This window comes from Stegastes partitus, unplaced genomic scaffold (assembly GCF_000690725.1).
Source record: "Stegastes partitus isolate 25-593 unplaced genomic scaffold, Stegastes_partitus-1.0.2 Scaffold2146, whole genome shotgun sequence".
NCBI lineage: Eukaryota > Metazoa > Chordata > Actinopteri > Pomacentridae > Stegastes > Stegastes partitus.
Window position 1 is genome coordinate 35004 of NW_007579877.1, and position 13446 is coordinate 48449.

The 13446-nt window shown below is 40.7% G+C and overlaps 1 protein-coding gene across 2 annotated transcripts in view; it reads right to left on the minus strand.

Annotated features, from left to right (window-relative positions):
* The window catches only part of LOC103374105 (USP6 N-terminal-like protein), a 62776-nt gene that overhangs the window by 23555 nt on the left and 25775 nt on the right, over nucleotides 1-13446 (minus strand). The window contains exons 2-3 of one of the 2 annotated variants that reach the window (XM_008304138.1): nucleotides 5487-5560; nucleotides 5204-5270 (exon numbers count right to left, since the gene is read on the minus strand). In XM_008304138.1, the coding sequence (XP_008302360.1) occupies nucleotides 5204-5270; nucleotides 5487-5494 (75 nt within the window). In that variant the 5' untranslated portion in view covers nucleotides 5495-5560. The remainder of the gene's footprint in view (nucleotides 1-5203; nucleotides 5271-5486; nucleotides 5561-13446) is intronic. The other variant, XM_008304139.1, reaches the window with a different exon arrangement.

Sequence of the window (13446 nt, forward strand, 5' to 3'; positions counted from 1 at the left end):
GGTTTCTTTCAATTTTTGTGAAATCAATAAAGAAATTCAAGTTTCAAGTTTTTTTCAAATGATTTAGGGTTTTATGACTGTGGCATACTGGACATGTCTGAGGTCTCTCCACTACTAGTCCTGGTTGTTCTGTTTCCATATGAGGTGCAGGACTGTATATTGCAGTGAAAAATGAGCCTAGAGTCAGTAAAAATGTGAGAGGATCAAAAAAACTGCCTTGCAACAGTTTGGTGTTCAGAGGGCGACTGATGCAGTGAACATCCTCAGATGCTGAGAAGATATTTTAAACTGTACGACTTAATGGTGATCGCCAGAATGCTTCATTAAACAACCATGTTGCCTGCAAGAGATTTTTAAGGGAACTCCACCAGCTGTATTTTGCAGATTAGCACCAAAGAAAGCAGTATTTCTCTAAGCATTTGGAAACGGATGGCCCCTTGCAACTGTCATGATATATTAGCCTCTGAAATGCAGATAATAAGGGATATAACCTTGGAACTGGGAGGCAGCAAGAAAACGGTATTATTTTACCAAAAAAGTCAACATTCACATCCATTTTCTTTATTTTCTGTAAAAAACAAAATTGGAGAACTTTGACCAGAGCTGCCCACAAAATGTACAATGAAAGCTGCCAGATCAAGAAGTTGAGATTTAAGAAGAATGCACATGTAGCTACTAGATTTGATCAGTCTGAGTGTTTAATAAGTAGTACGTTTCAGAAGAAGACGGGTAAAGTCCGTCTGAAACCTGCATAAAAGACATGAACCTGCATGTGTCCGTGACAGGCTTTTTTTCACCCACAGTCCTCCTGGGAATAAACAGCTGTGGTGAGGGATCAATCTCTTTCCAGCCCAGCCTCCCTGCTCTGCACTGTGCTGTACATGTGGCCGGAAACCAGCATCCATACACAGAAGTCACGATGACCGGGAGCTCAGCCAGTCCCCGGAGGTCGGTGTCAAGTCAATTGCTGCACAGCGTGTCATGGTTGTTGCTATGGCTAGACAGAGCAAACCCCTCCAACGCCACCCCGTCACCCCTCTGCTCCGAGCTGCTGAGCTAAATTTAACCTCTGGCTGCCACCGGCTCAGCTCTGCATCAGCACATTCACTGCTCTCACACCGGCTTGTAGTGAAGCTGCTTGTTGCTCCGAGCAAAGACGAAGATGGCACTCAGTGTGGCTTTTATTTGAAACTGATTAAAATATTTGTCTCTGTGTGGCACAATAAGATGATGTTGCATCCACATTTCACATACATATGAATGCATGCATGCAAGCACTCCCTGCTCCTCATTATTTATAAGTTTTTCTATTTTTAAGGAATGCTTTTATCATGTCTTGGTATTGCACAGTCTTGTTGAACAGTCACTTTGCATTGCGCCACCCATACTGTGTGAGCATGTTACAAAAAAAACTCTTGAAGCTTGAATCTTTTCATTTCATTAAAAAAAATCTGGACAAGAAAACCTTAAATGCAACAGCTTTGATTAGAAATTTTGTTCTGAAAGTTCTCGCACGATACATTCAGCATGATGAAATCCCAAAATACTGTGTTTATCTGCAGAGTAGTTTGAAAAATGGCAAGATTTTCAGGGTTCTAAAAACTCAAATAGTAAAATATGTTTAGCAGGTGGAGTCACTATTTTTCCTTTTAACACCTGTGGGCACTTTTGGTTTTGTCTTTTTTATGATTTTGGCTGTGATGAAGGTGCAAAGTGGTGCAGTTGGTAGCACTGTTGCCTCGCAGCAAGAAGGTCGCTGGTTCACATCCCGGTGAGGACACCCGGGATCTTTCTGTGTGGAGTTTGCATGTTCTCCCCGTGCATCGTGGGTTCTCTCCGTGTTTTCCGGCTTCCTCCCACACAGTCCAAAAACATGTTGAGGTTAATTAGTGATTCTAAATTGTCCATAGCTGTGAAAGTGAGTGTGCTTGGTTGTCTGTCTCTAAGTGTAGCCCTGTGATAGACTGGTGACCTGTCCAGGGTGTCCCCTGCCTTCACCCTAAGTCAGCTGGGATAGGTTCCAGCCCCCCACGACCCTAGTGAGGAGTAAGTGGTGCATAGATGATGGATGGATGGATGACTGTTTCGTACTGCACAGAAGACATGTTTGAGTTGTATCTCCTTCTATTCATGGTTGTTCTGTTTCCACAGAGGAGCAGGACTTTATATTGCAGAGAAAAATGAGCCCACAGTGACTGAAAATATAACAAGAGTAAAGAAAAAACACCCAGAAACTAAGTAGGGTTTAGATTATTAAAGATGACAGCGATCGAATCATCTTAAATATCTGCACAAAAACACCGGAAATGAAGCGGTTTGGCTTGTATATTTTGTGCTGACAGTCATCCATTTTTGCCATTTTTTTAGTTTACCCTGCCAGTCTTCATGAGTACATTGTGGATCTCAAGGCGGTTTGTGCCCACATTGTTGTTTATAATGTGTCACGGAGCCACTGGAGTGAGCAGAGCGTCTAATACAACAGTCTCAGAGTTGTGATTCTGCTGGTTTCATCAGAACGTGACCTCCAGTTTGTACACAAATGTCACTTTCAATTCAAACATTAGGGAAAATATTCCAACTGTAAAGACTTGCTCAAATTCAACATTTACAGCTGATAAGCGCGTCAGACAGTTTGAAGTATTTTACATGTCGTCAAGCAGACGGCATCTTTAAAATTCACACATCAGCTTAACGTCTTGCTGCCCAATGAAGCTAATCGTTAAAAATGGCAGAAGACACTAGAAAGCAAAGCAAAACTGAATAATCACAACACCGAAGCATCCGAGAAGCGGCATGTGGGAGCATTTTGGCATCCTCACCGTGAAAAGTAAGAGATACATTTGTAAAGGACGCTGCCTTCAGGCTCATCGCGGTGCTTTTTACGACACTAATGTGTCTCCTCAATTCTCTCAATCACATTTCTTCCTTACGTCTTCCCGGCAAAGACGCGAGAAAGAAACGGTAGAACGAGACGCAAAGCTGAAGCTGCCAAATGAGAAATCATTTGCTCCACAGCATCAATCTTAAGCGACGCCAGTCACTGGTGACGTGCTGCACAGTCACATCACCTGTCAGATCAAACCTACAGCCATGAAGGTGCAGCAGTTAGATGTCACGCCACATGACAAAAAACTTCTGCACTGGATATGTGTCGGTGTTTCTTTACTGTAAGCTTCTTCTGAACCCTTGTTTCCTGAAGGAGCATTTAAGGAATTCACAGGGGAAAGAAGACGTGAGGAAGAACAAGGCCAGTGTTTTACCTTCTACATCCAAATCTCGACTCGTTTTTACCCTTTGGACAATTCAGGTTTTTCATTTCATCCTGTTTCACTTCCAGCTTCTCTTGTTTTAGTTGATTCATTTGTTTTTAAAACTTAAATCCTTTAATTCATGTTTTCATTGACTGTGCCTTTGCAGATGCTCTTACTTGGCTACACTGTAAATGAGGCCTTCATGCCTCAGTTTAGATAAAGGTTGATGATTGAGGACGTATACGAGTACTCTTGGGTTACTCAGGTTTGTCTAATGTTCGTTCTGTGCGGATCCGTGAAAGTCCATGTCGACCTGCTGCAGACGTCCACATGTTGTGTCGAATGGAACAGAGTCCTCCAAGCAACTAAAAACTAGAATAACAACAACAACTACACGTGTGAGGTGTCCACAGATCAAGGTTTAAGTTAGCATAATGAAAAGCCCCTCTTGTTTTCCATCCATGACTGACAGCTGCAAACACAACCTCACAGAAGACTTTCTGTCCATGCCACTATGTAGGTTACACATATGCAGATAGGTTCCTCATATACACACTGAAAAACATGATGCAACCTCTCCACAGCAAGATCAGCTGCTGTGTTTGTTTTATTTGCCCGGATAACATAGAAAAGACTAAAAACTGCTTAACATGAAATGTACAGCTGTGCTGTCCGGGTTGATTGGTTGGCCGATGTGATCTCATCTGATCAAATTCTCATCGGTCAGACACCTGCAGGTGCTGCTTTCAGAAGGAGAAAGGTTCCAATTCGACAGCCTTCTAGGATTAATCCATTATTATTGGCAGCAGGAGGAACTGACTGTGTTTGAACAACTTTACTACACCTGATAGATACTACTGGGTTTAACTGATTTAACGTTTATCGAACGTTTACTCCCAAACTAACCAACATCATGTCAAAGAAGGAGTTGACGTGCCTGCGTTTTGTTCAAAGATATGGACAAAAAGTCGAATATAAACTTTGCAAACAGCAGTTTGTATATCACAGCTCAACAATGAAAATGACAGATCCTCTAAAACCAGCAGCTAACTTGTTTGTGTTATGTTCTTGTGCTTCGATCATCAGTTGATATGGTTCTATTTACAGAAATCATATGAATATGCACGGGTGCAAGAGTCAGATCTTATCACTTCAGTGTAAAATAACCAATATAATATGCTGCAAATAGATTTTTATGTTGATTCAGAATTCATTTAATAAGGCCAGCGTTAGCGTGTGCTGTGGCTGAATAGTTTACTCTAGAGACAACATGCAGGAGAGGTCTTTCAGCCTTAGTTGAATACACTACAAGCCTAATAAAATACAGATGGAGCCCAAAACTAGCATCTAGTTCACCTTTGTTGCACAAGTGCAGTCAGCTCGCTTGACAGTCGGTGCACTCTCAAGTTTTAGGCCCGTGTAATGATGTAATTAAATGCACTCATCAGCCATGAATCCATGAACTAGCCCTTTACTCTGCAGTGATAACAGAACTGAGGCCTCACCTGCTCTTTGACCACCCAAATCCTCACATCCCATCACTCCAACTCAGACAAAACTTTAGCATTTTAACATGCAGTCAAGCATTAAAGCTGATCAGTGGGTTAATATCTGAAAACAGGAAGGTGTTTTGAATTCCTACGGGGCTGAACTACTTCTGGGTTCATTCCACACTTGCTGGCTCAACACTAAACTGAACACAAATGGCTTCATCATCTCCATTTAGTTTCAGTCACTGGCTTGTTAGTTTACTTGCATGTTTTTTTGTGCCTGTTTTTGATGTTAGTTTCAGTCACATTTAACATCTGCGGTCATCGTTTCTCCGATCACCTCAAACCACGGCCACAAGCATATTATTACACAACGTGTTATTAATGCACTTTGGCAGAACGCTCACATCCGCCCACGCACACTTATTGTCCTCCACACATGCAGAAACACACAAAACGCACGTTCGAATTCACGTCCTCCTCTGTGGTTCTTTTAACCACAAGCTCGAGTGCGTGTGAACTCGTCCTCCTACACAAGAACAACACAAGAGGTATTGGAGACACGCTCACAGCATCTGGAAGCTGCTACACAACAATGTGTGTCTGGAGCACAAATTAAAAACAAATGTTCATATTTTTACTTTTGATCTGGTTAAAAATAGCAATAGGCTCCTTTTTTGCAGCAGCAGGACTGTAAGAAAACATGATCTTGACTCTGCTGTGTGTGTTGGAAGCACAAACTCACCGTAGCATATTTCAAGATGATATCAGCCCGTTCCTCTGCTATTAGAGTCTCAATGTCTTTCTTCATGTCAATATCTGCAGGGGGAAAAAAAGGAAAGCAAGATTTGTAAGAGCTGGAAAACAACAACAACAAGTGAAGATGACTCAGATAAAAAAAGAGCACAGCTGATGGATGTGGGCGACTGTTGCCTTCAAACCAGCAGGACGAGCTGGTAACGCTGAAGCACACTTTAGTTTGAAATGACTTCATCGCAGAGAGAGAAAAAAAAAGCAAAGTTGGTTGTGTGCTAGCATGTGCGTGTTGAATTTAAACTTGTGTAAAATGCATTAGAAAGAATCTGTTGGAGCTGATTAAGCCTCAGTTCTGCTAAAACAAAAGCTCTGTCAGGAAAACAGATTGTAGTGAAGCAACACCAATAAAACCTGAGACCCTGTCATTGATTTAGGAGTTTGGATTTAGGTTGTGGGAAAACAGCGTTCTGCAGGTTTGATCACCAGACAGGCAGAGGTGGGAAGCATGAGACAGCTGGACAACAGAGCTTTATGACTGTACCTGAACCCACCACCCACAGCCTCCTACATGACATCTGCCTCACAACAACAGCAGGCTACTGGAATATTGATGACTTCTGTCGCTGCTGTGGAGACCTCTGAAGACTCTCTCAGAGATGTTGACCAGCTTTGTGATGAGTGGAGCTGCAATTAATTATTATTTTAACTCATGTTTCGATTATTAGTTGTTCATGCGGCTGAACAATTAATCAAAATATCATCAAAATCACAACACGGACAAGTGCAGTATCCAAAATACACCTTCTGCAAATTGGATACTTAAAAATAAAGTTCTAATACACCACAACCTGCCATTTTAAATCACCTTTAAGGTAACATACTTGTTTAGGTTAGGCTGCAGCAAAAGTCACTTCATCTTTTTTATTTTTTAAGTGGAAAAGAAATGCAAAAATGACCACCCCTGGTAAAATTGTGACTCGTATCACAATGTCTATACAATCAGATTTTTCTGCTTTGTCTCCTGACAAAGTCACATCACAATTATTTATATGTCACATTTAAAACAACAGACGCTGACCCAAAGTGCTTTCTACCAAAGAAATAGACAAAAGTGATAAATTTGCCCCATCAATTTTAATATTAGGGTTAAGACTGCACATTATTGTTGATAAAAACCCCAGAAATCCAACAATTGCCTTTGTGTGAGCACCTGGCAAATAGGGCCAAACATGGATTGCAATTGATTTTCAAATATAAATGATGCAATTAGCAAATCACAAAGGATGCACTTTGAGGTAAGTATTACGCAGCATGTCGGACCCAGACTTTATTTTGTATCATTACTTTCGTTAACTTGATTGCTGGATGTGCAAAACTTCGATACTGCTCCTGAGTCATAAATGACCTGAGAGACATTGTTGACAGAAAGATCCTGTTATTTTCTTCTAGAACTGTTTTATATTCTATTATTATTATCTTATTTATTTAATTTAACAGAGTCAAAGCTTTTTGGGGATAACTGTCAATCAGTGTTTCCCAAAAGCTCAAGATGACGTCCTCAAACGTTTTATTTTGTTCACAACCCAAATATATTCAGTTTTCTGCCACAGAGGGGGAAGAAACCTGAAAAAAAAATCACATTTAAGAAGGTGAAATCAGCGTATTTAGATGTTTTTTCTCACCTAAACCAATTAACTGATTATCAAACCAGTTGGCTGACTGACTAATACATGCAGCTCCAGCACTGAGTAGCCTCCAGTAGCCTCCCACCAGCTACAGGGCAACAATATATGAAACACAATGCAGCACAATTACCAGTATGGCCTGGCATTGTATGACATGGCGGATATGATATGATATCTGAGCCACTTGTGTGTCTTTGAAAACAATGAGCACAATCCCAGCTGGAGCCGGAGGCTTTCTGCCAAATCATCCCCAAACAAAGCGGCGAGGGGATTAATGCTGCTTAATCTGGATCCTCTGCACGGATCTACGCCAATGACAGGACCGCAGTGGTAATCTGGACACGCTACAGCACACGCAAACCATCTGGAATAGGACGGATTATGCAGTGAAAGTCTGCGATTCTCGAAGCAGGAACAAAGAGGAACAAAGAACGGTGAGGATCCTCAGACACTAAGTACAACAGCATGGTGTCATAAAGACAGAGATGGGTCCTTTGTTGGTTTAACCCTGCCAGCAGCTTTCAAAGGCATGTGTTAGTCTAAAAAAATCATTAAAATGACACATTTATCTGAGCCACAAAGTGTAAAAACAGAAGAATTTGTCAGACTTTTAGCTTTCAGAAAATCCATGAAGGAATCAAGTGTGACGTACAGTTCTATCAGGAAAATTAGCCAAATATAAGGTTAAAATTAGGATATTTCATTTAAACCACTTTATCTTACATGTCTTATTCAAAAACTCAACAACAATAAATCGTTTGCACTAATTGGATTTAGTAAAAAAAACATTCTTCACTCTCAAGCTCAAATGAGAAGCCATTATTTATCATGTGTGACGCCAAATAAAATATTTAAACTGTTATATTTCACTTAATCCTACATGTTTCATGCAACCTACAAAAAAATCCCCAGAAATCAACTGCATGATGTAAAGAACAATAGAATTCTTCACTGCTCAACACAACTGAGAAGACATGACTGACTCGGTTGTGACCAACAGTCACACGACAAAACTTCAGCGTTTTCAAATGAACTGCAGGCAGTGTTTCCACAGAGCAGAGAGGAGACGAGAAGACAGACTTAGAGGAATATAAAACATAATTGATTGAAGAAATAAACACAGCATGGCTCAGAAATAATACACAGAGGAGCAAGTTGTTGGAGATGCATTCAGCACGGTGAAACATCTCACCTCCCTCTGTAGAGCTGATGTGCAGACTGATGACAACACATAGTTTGTAGAGGCTGTAAAAATATAAATAGTAAAATACTGATAGCATATAGAGTTACCTTTTTCTCAGTATGGGAAACACCGGTGGGCACTTGGAAAAATGTTGCACATGCGTCTTACTTTTGTAAAATAAGTAATCAAAGAAACTCAATTAAATCCGTCATGCTCCACAGAAGACATGTGTGAGTTCTCTCTCCTTCCAGTCATGGTTGTGCCGTTTCCATAGAGGTGCAGGACTTCATAACGCAGAGAAAATGAGCTCACAGTGAGTAAAAATCTGACAAGAGCAAAAAGCAATCAGCAACTGTTTGGTGTTCAGAGGAAGAGCAACACTGATAAGGAAGATGTGGCTGCATAAAAACACCGTGCAGCCCTGAAATACAGACTGTCTCATAACAACAACCTGATGAGTTCTCAGGCGCCATCTGTGTCAGTTTGTGTACAGCGTCAGTTCTGTGGTTTGAATGACTGTGCTAGAAATTATCTTTTTCTTAATATGGGATGGAAACTATACTCTAACTTAAATTACTGGGCCAGCCATTGACCTATTGATCAGTTGGATGTTGGAGAGCAAACTTCAATTCTCATTGACGCTGACTGATCGGAGGAGCAGTGTGTGGAAGTATTTTGCATTCTTGCAATGCTGTTTGCTGACTTTGCAAAGAGCGCTGCCTGGCTTTACAACGATAACAGACCGGAGGGTTCAACAAATAAAGCAGAGGACGTGTGAACCATCTTGTCAGAGCACCTATTGTATACGTTTAGCCACGGTCGTCCTCAGGACGCCTGTCAGAAGCTTGTAAAAGGCCATTGCATCAAAGGCATTAACATGGTGACAAACAAAAAGGTATGCAGCGCTACATGTATGAAACCACAAAGAAGTGTATTTATTGTGTTTGAATTAGTTGCAGTGAATTGCATTTCAGTTACAGCTATTTCATAGGATTGTTTTGATACAAAAAAAAGCAGATGCAGGACAAGACATCAATTTCGTAATATATATATATACATTGCTTAACAAACTTATTAGAACACCCAGTGTAAGGTTTATGCCACAGTGGCCCAAAATTAACAGCATCGGTAACTACAAAAGCATTTTTTTATGTCTCTGTAATGGTTAACACATCAGTATGTAGAAGCTCTTTAACCAAAATAATATTTTTACTGCTTGAATATAATTATTATTGTAATAAATGGATGATCAAATTTACTGTTTTACAAAAAACTGAAAAAAAATAGTAAAGCATGTTATTATTTCTTGATTAACATTTCAAAATATAGTTATTTACTTGCATTCTTGAACAAGAAATATAGTTTTAGTGGTTGAATGTTATGCTTGATTTATTTCTGACTCCTCAGAGGAGCCCAGTGGCTCAAATTTGGGTATAAAAAGGTGAATTCTGTTTGAAATTCCTCATTCCTGCTCAAAATGGTCAAGCGTCAACGCTGAGTGTGAATTAAAGCACTTCATGATGCTGGATGGTAACGAGTTAGACAGGTGGTCTAATACATTTGTTAACACTGTATGTCCTGTTCTCATGTTTAAATATGCAGCAAAAAATAACAAACAGCAAAGTGTGAAGCTGCTGCAATCAGGGAAAAAGAGCAACATCCATACTGTTCTCACAAAATGAGCGAGAGGTTTGTTTTTAACAGAAGCATCATGTTTCTATGTTTTCAAGTCGTTTTCCAATCCTGCGTTATTTTGTCCCTGAAGCTCTAAATCAGTCGTTACAACTTACGACAAATGATTTTACCACATTTCCTTCCAGATGAGCAACATGGCGGTGCGCTTAGATGCAGCGGCTCACGGCTCTCCGTTTCAGTGCTTGGTTTTATATTGTTTTCTTGTTTGTCACCAATCTCGCTATATACTGTATAATGACAATAAAGGGCATTCATTCATTCATTCATTCATTCATTCATTCAGATCGTTAGTCTTCATGTGGAGTAAAATGCAGTGAATTGGACAGTGTAGTGAAATGGCGGACAAATTGGGGTCAAACTGGCCTTGATCTGCCCAGTTTATTGTTTTCTCTCCCCAGACTTGTGTCTGAATGTGGGTTAACCTGGTTGAATAATTCAGCGATGGAGCTCCTGTCTGGCCGACCATCGGTGACACAGTTAGAGCAGAGTGGTCCTCACTCTGCTTTATTTACAACATTTCCATCCTGCTGTTAGACTGAACATCACACTGCATGAGCCTGATGAACATGTTAGGGTTAGGGTAGGTAAAGTCAAAGACTCATTTGAAATAGAAAAAATTTGCACTCGCTCAAATTTGGGAACCAGACAATTATTTCTTCTGGGTCAAATAACCAAGTGGGTGTGACTGATGAACTTTATAAAAAAGAGTAAAATGCTTTCACAGTTACAACTTGGACTTAAAGTGTGAATCTTTATCCAACCCCCCCCCCCCAAAAAACAGACTGTCAGCCCATAAAAACACGCAGCTTTCTACAATCTATAGTTTAGTTTAGGTTTAATTCTTAAGCAGCCTCTAGTGGCTGTTCCAACAAATGCCTCAAAATAAGATATGTATGTTCAATTAACAGTGACTTCTATTGATGGGAGCAAAGACAGAATTCAGGTTACAGGTATAGAGCAACGAAGTTGAATTAGGGAGGAGGTCAGGCCAGATGGACGGGTCAACAAAACACTGGACTTTAAAGAGTCCACATTATCTACATTTACAGACTTTTCGTTGTATTTTGGGGTCTACAGATGCACAAAAAGCAGCTTTGTACATCTGAAGAAACTGCTACCATATTGCACGACTATCGTCTCACTAAGCGGTCACTATACTGCACTACAACCAGTGTACATAGGTTGTTTTTGATATGTTTAATTCTATTTAATTTGATTTGATTACATTGTTCCTCTGTATATCCTGGATATATAGAGAAATTGACAATAAAAATCTTCTATCTAAATTCTATCTATACCACAGTGAAGGAAAGGAGAAACCCAAAAAGATGAATTTGTGGCGAACAAAACTGATGGTCAACGCCATTTCCCATTAATCATAAAACTTTCATCCATCCATTATCTATACACCACTTAATCCTCACTAGGGTTAAGGGGGGCTGGAGTCTATCCCAGCTGACTCAGGGTGAAGGCAGGGGACACCCTGGACAGGTCACCAGTCTATCACAGGGCTACACTTAGAGACAGACAACCAAGCACACTCACATTCACACCTACGGACAATTTAGAATCACCAATTAACCTCAACATGTTTTTGCACTGTGTGGGAGGAAGCCGGAGAACCCAGAGAGAACCCACGCTGCACGGGGAGAACATGCAAACTCCACGCAGAAAGATCCCGGGTGTCCTCACCAGGACACGAACCAGCGACCTTCTTGCTGCAAGGCAACGGTGCTGACCACCGCTCCACCTTGCAGCCCACCATAAAACTTAACCCCCCTTTTTTGTTGCTGTAACAATAACAGTCGTCTCCCAAACAAGCTGCTTTTGTGACTAAACATGACACAACCTGGATGATTTTTAACAAAGGGTTGGACAAATCAGTGAATAATTAGGACCTCAAGTCACAAGATCTTGTTCAATTTGCACCATTTCTATCACAGTGACTAGAAGAGCTGCAGTGATAACTGATTAGTTGCCACCTGTTAAATTAATTAGCAACTATTTTGATAGTCAATTGTTCTGTTTGATCAATTTTCAGGAAAAAAGAAGTCAAAATTCCCAGATTTCAGCATCTTAAATGTAAATATCGTGTGGTTTCTTTCCTCCTCTATGACAGTAAACTGAGTATATTTGGGTTTCACACAAATCAAGACGTTTGAGGAACGTCATCCTGAGTATTGGGAAAACAGTGGTTAATTGCAGATTTCCAAATTTTCAAGATATCTTTTGGCTGTGACCATCTCAGACTATAAGACCTGTCTATTTATTTAAAGGCTACAACAAACAATCCTCCAAACAACCAACGAACAGCTTGATTGAGAGTGTTAGAAGGGATTATGTCAATAATTACTGTTATTTTTCGACCAATCACGTCGTCGATTTCTGATGAAGTAATGACGCCGGTTTCACCTCTCAGGCAGAAACCAACTTGAATATTCCTTTTACATCCGGTATGTTTTTCTGCTGTAATTTTTCATTTCAGAGCAGTCATTAATCTCAGAGCTTCCCTCTTGGTAACCCTGAAAGAAAATCATCAAGCTTTTGCAGCCCGCAATGGTCTGAATGTTTTTCCACATTTAAGTTGTGAGGAAACTCTCTGAACAAACACAGGTATCAGAACGCCTCTGGGTCACCCAAGACCTTCACCATTTGGATCTTGACATTTCAGACAGTTTCGCATAAATACTTGAGATCCTAACATACTTTGGCTTTGGGTGTTCCGACCGGGCTAAGTCTGGATTTCAGCGCCGTCAGCAGAGATTTAATGCGTTGTAAATTCGCTGGAAACTGCTTCAGAAGTACGATACATCAGCTGTGGCCCTGCAGAGGTTCACGCAGAAAGGTTGATCGCTTACAGAAGCTTTAAATATGAGCTGTTTGGTGAAGCATATGGCAGCGGCTGCATGTGGTCAGCGCACTAAATCACAGCGAGCTCTGGCAGGAGTCCCAGTACGAAGGGTGGAGGCCCAAACTGGGAGAGAGGAGGGAGACCGGACGGCGGCTCTGGGCTCTACCTGAGTGACGGACAGTTTCCTATAAGCACTGAGGGCGTGTTTTAACCACAGACTAAATGCCTCCAAACCTGGATCATGACACTAACTGCATCACAGAGGAAAGATCTGGGTTTTAAACATGGGTCTGAGGTGGTTTATGGTCAGAAGAAGGATTGTTCAAAGTGGGGAAAGTGTCATTTTTCTTGACCTCTGTAACTCCAAGCTACTGAGGATTCGTTTTAAAAAGAGCTTGGCTGCACCAGAACCTGAAAACAGTATTAAAAGCCATGCTATGCTAAATTTAAACTTAGAATCTGGTTTATAAGGTTTAATAAATTTAGAGCAGAAGTCCAGTTTATATAGAAGCATTCTTGAGAAGGAACTCAGGCT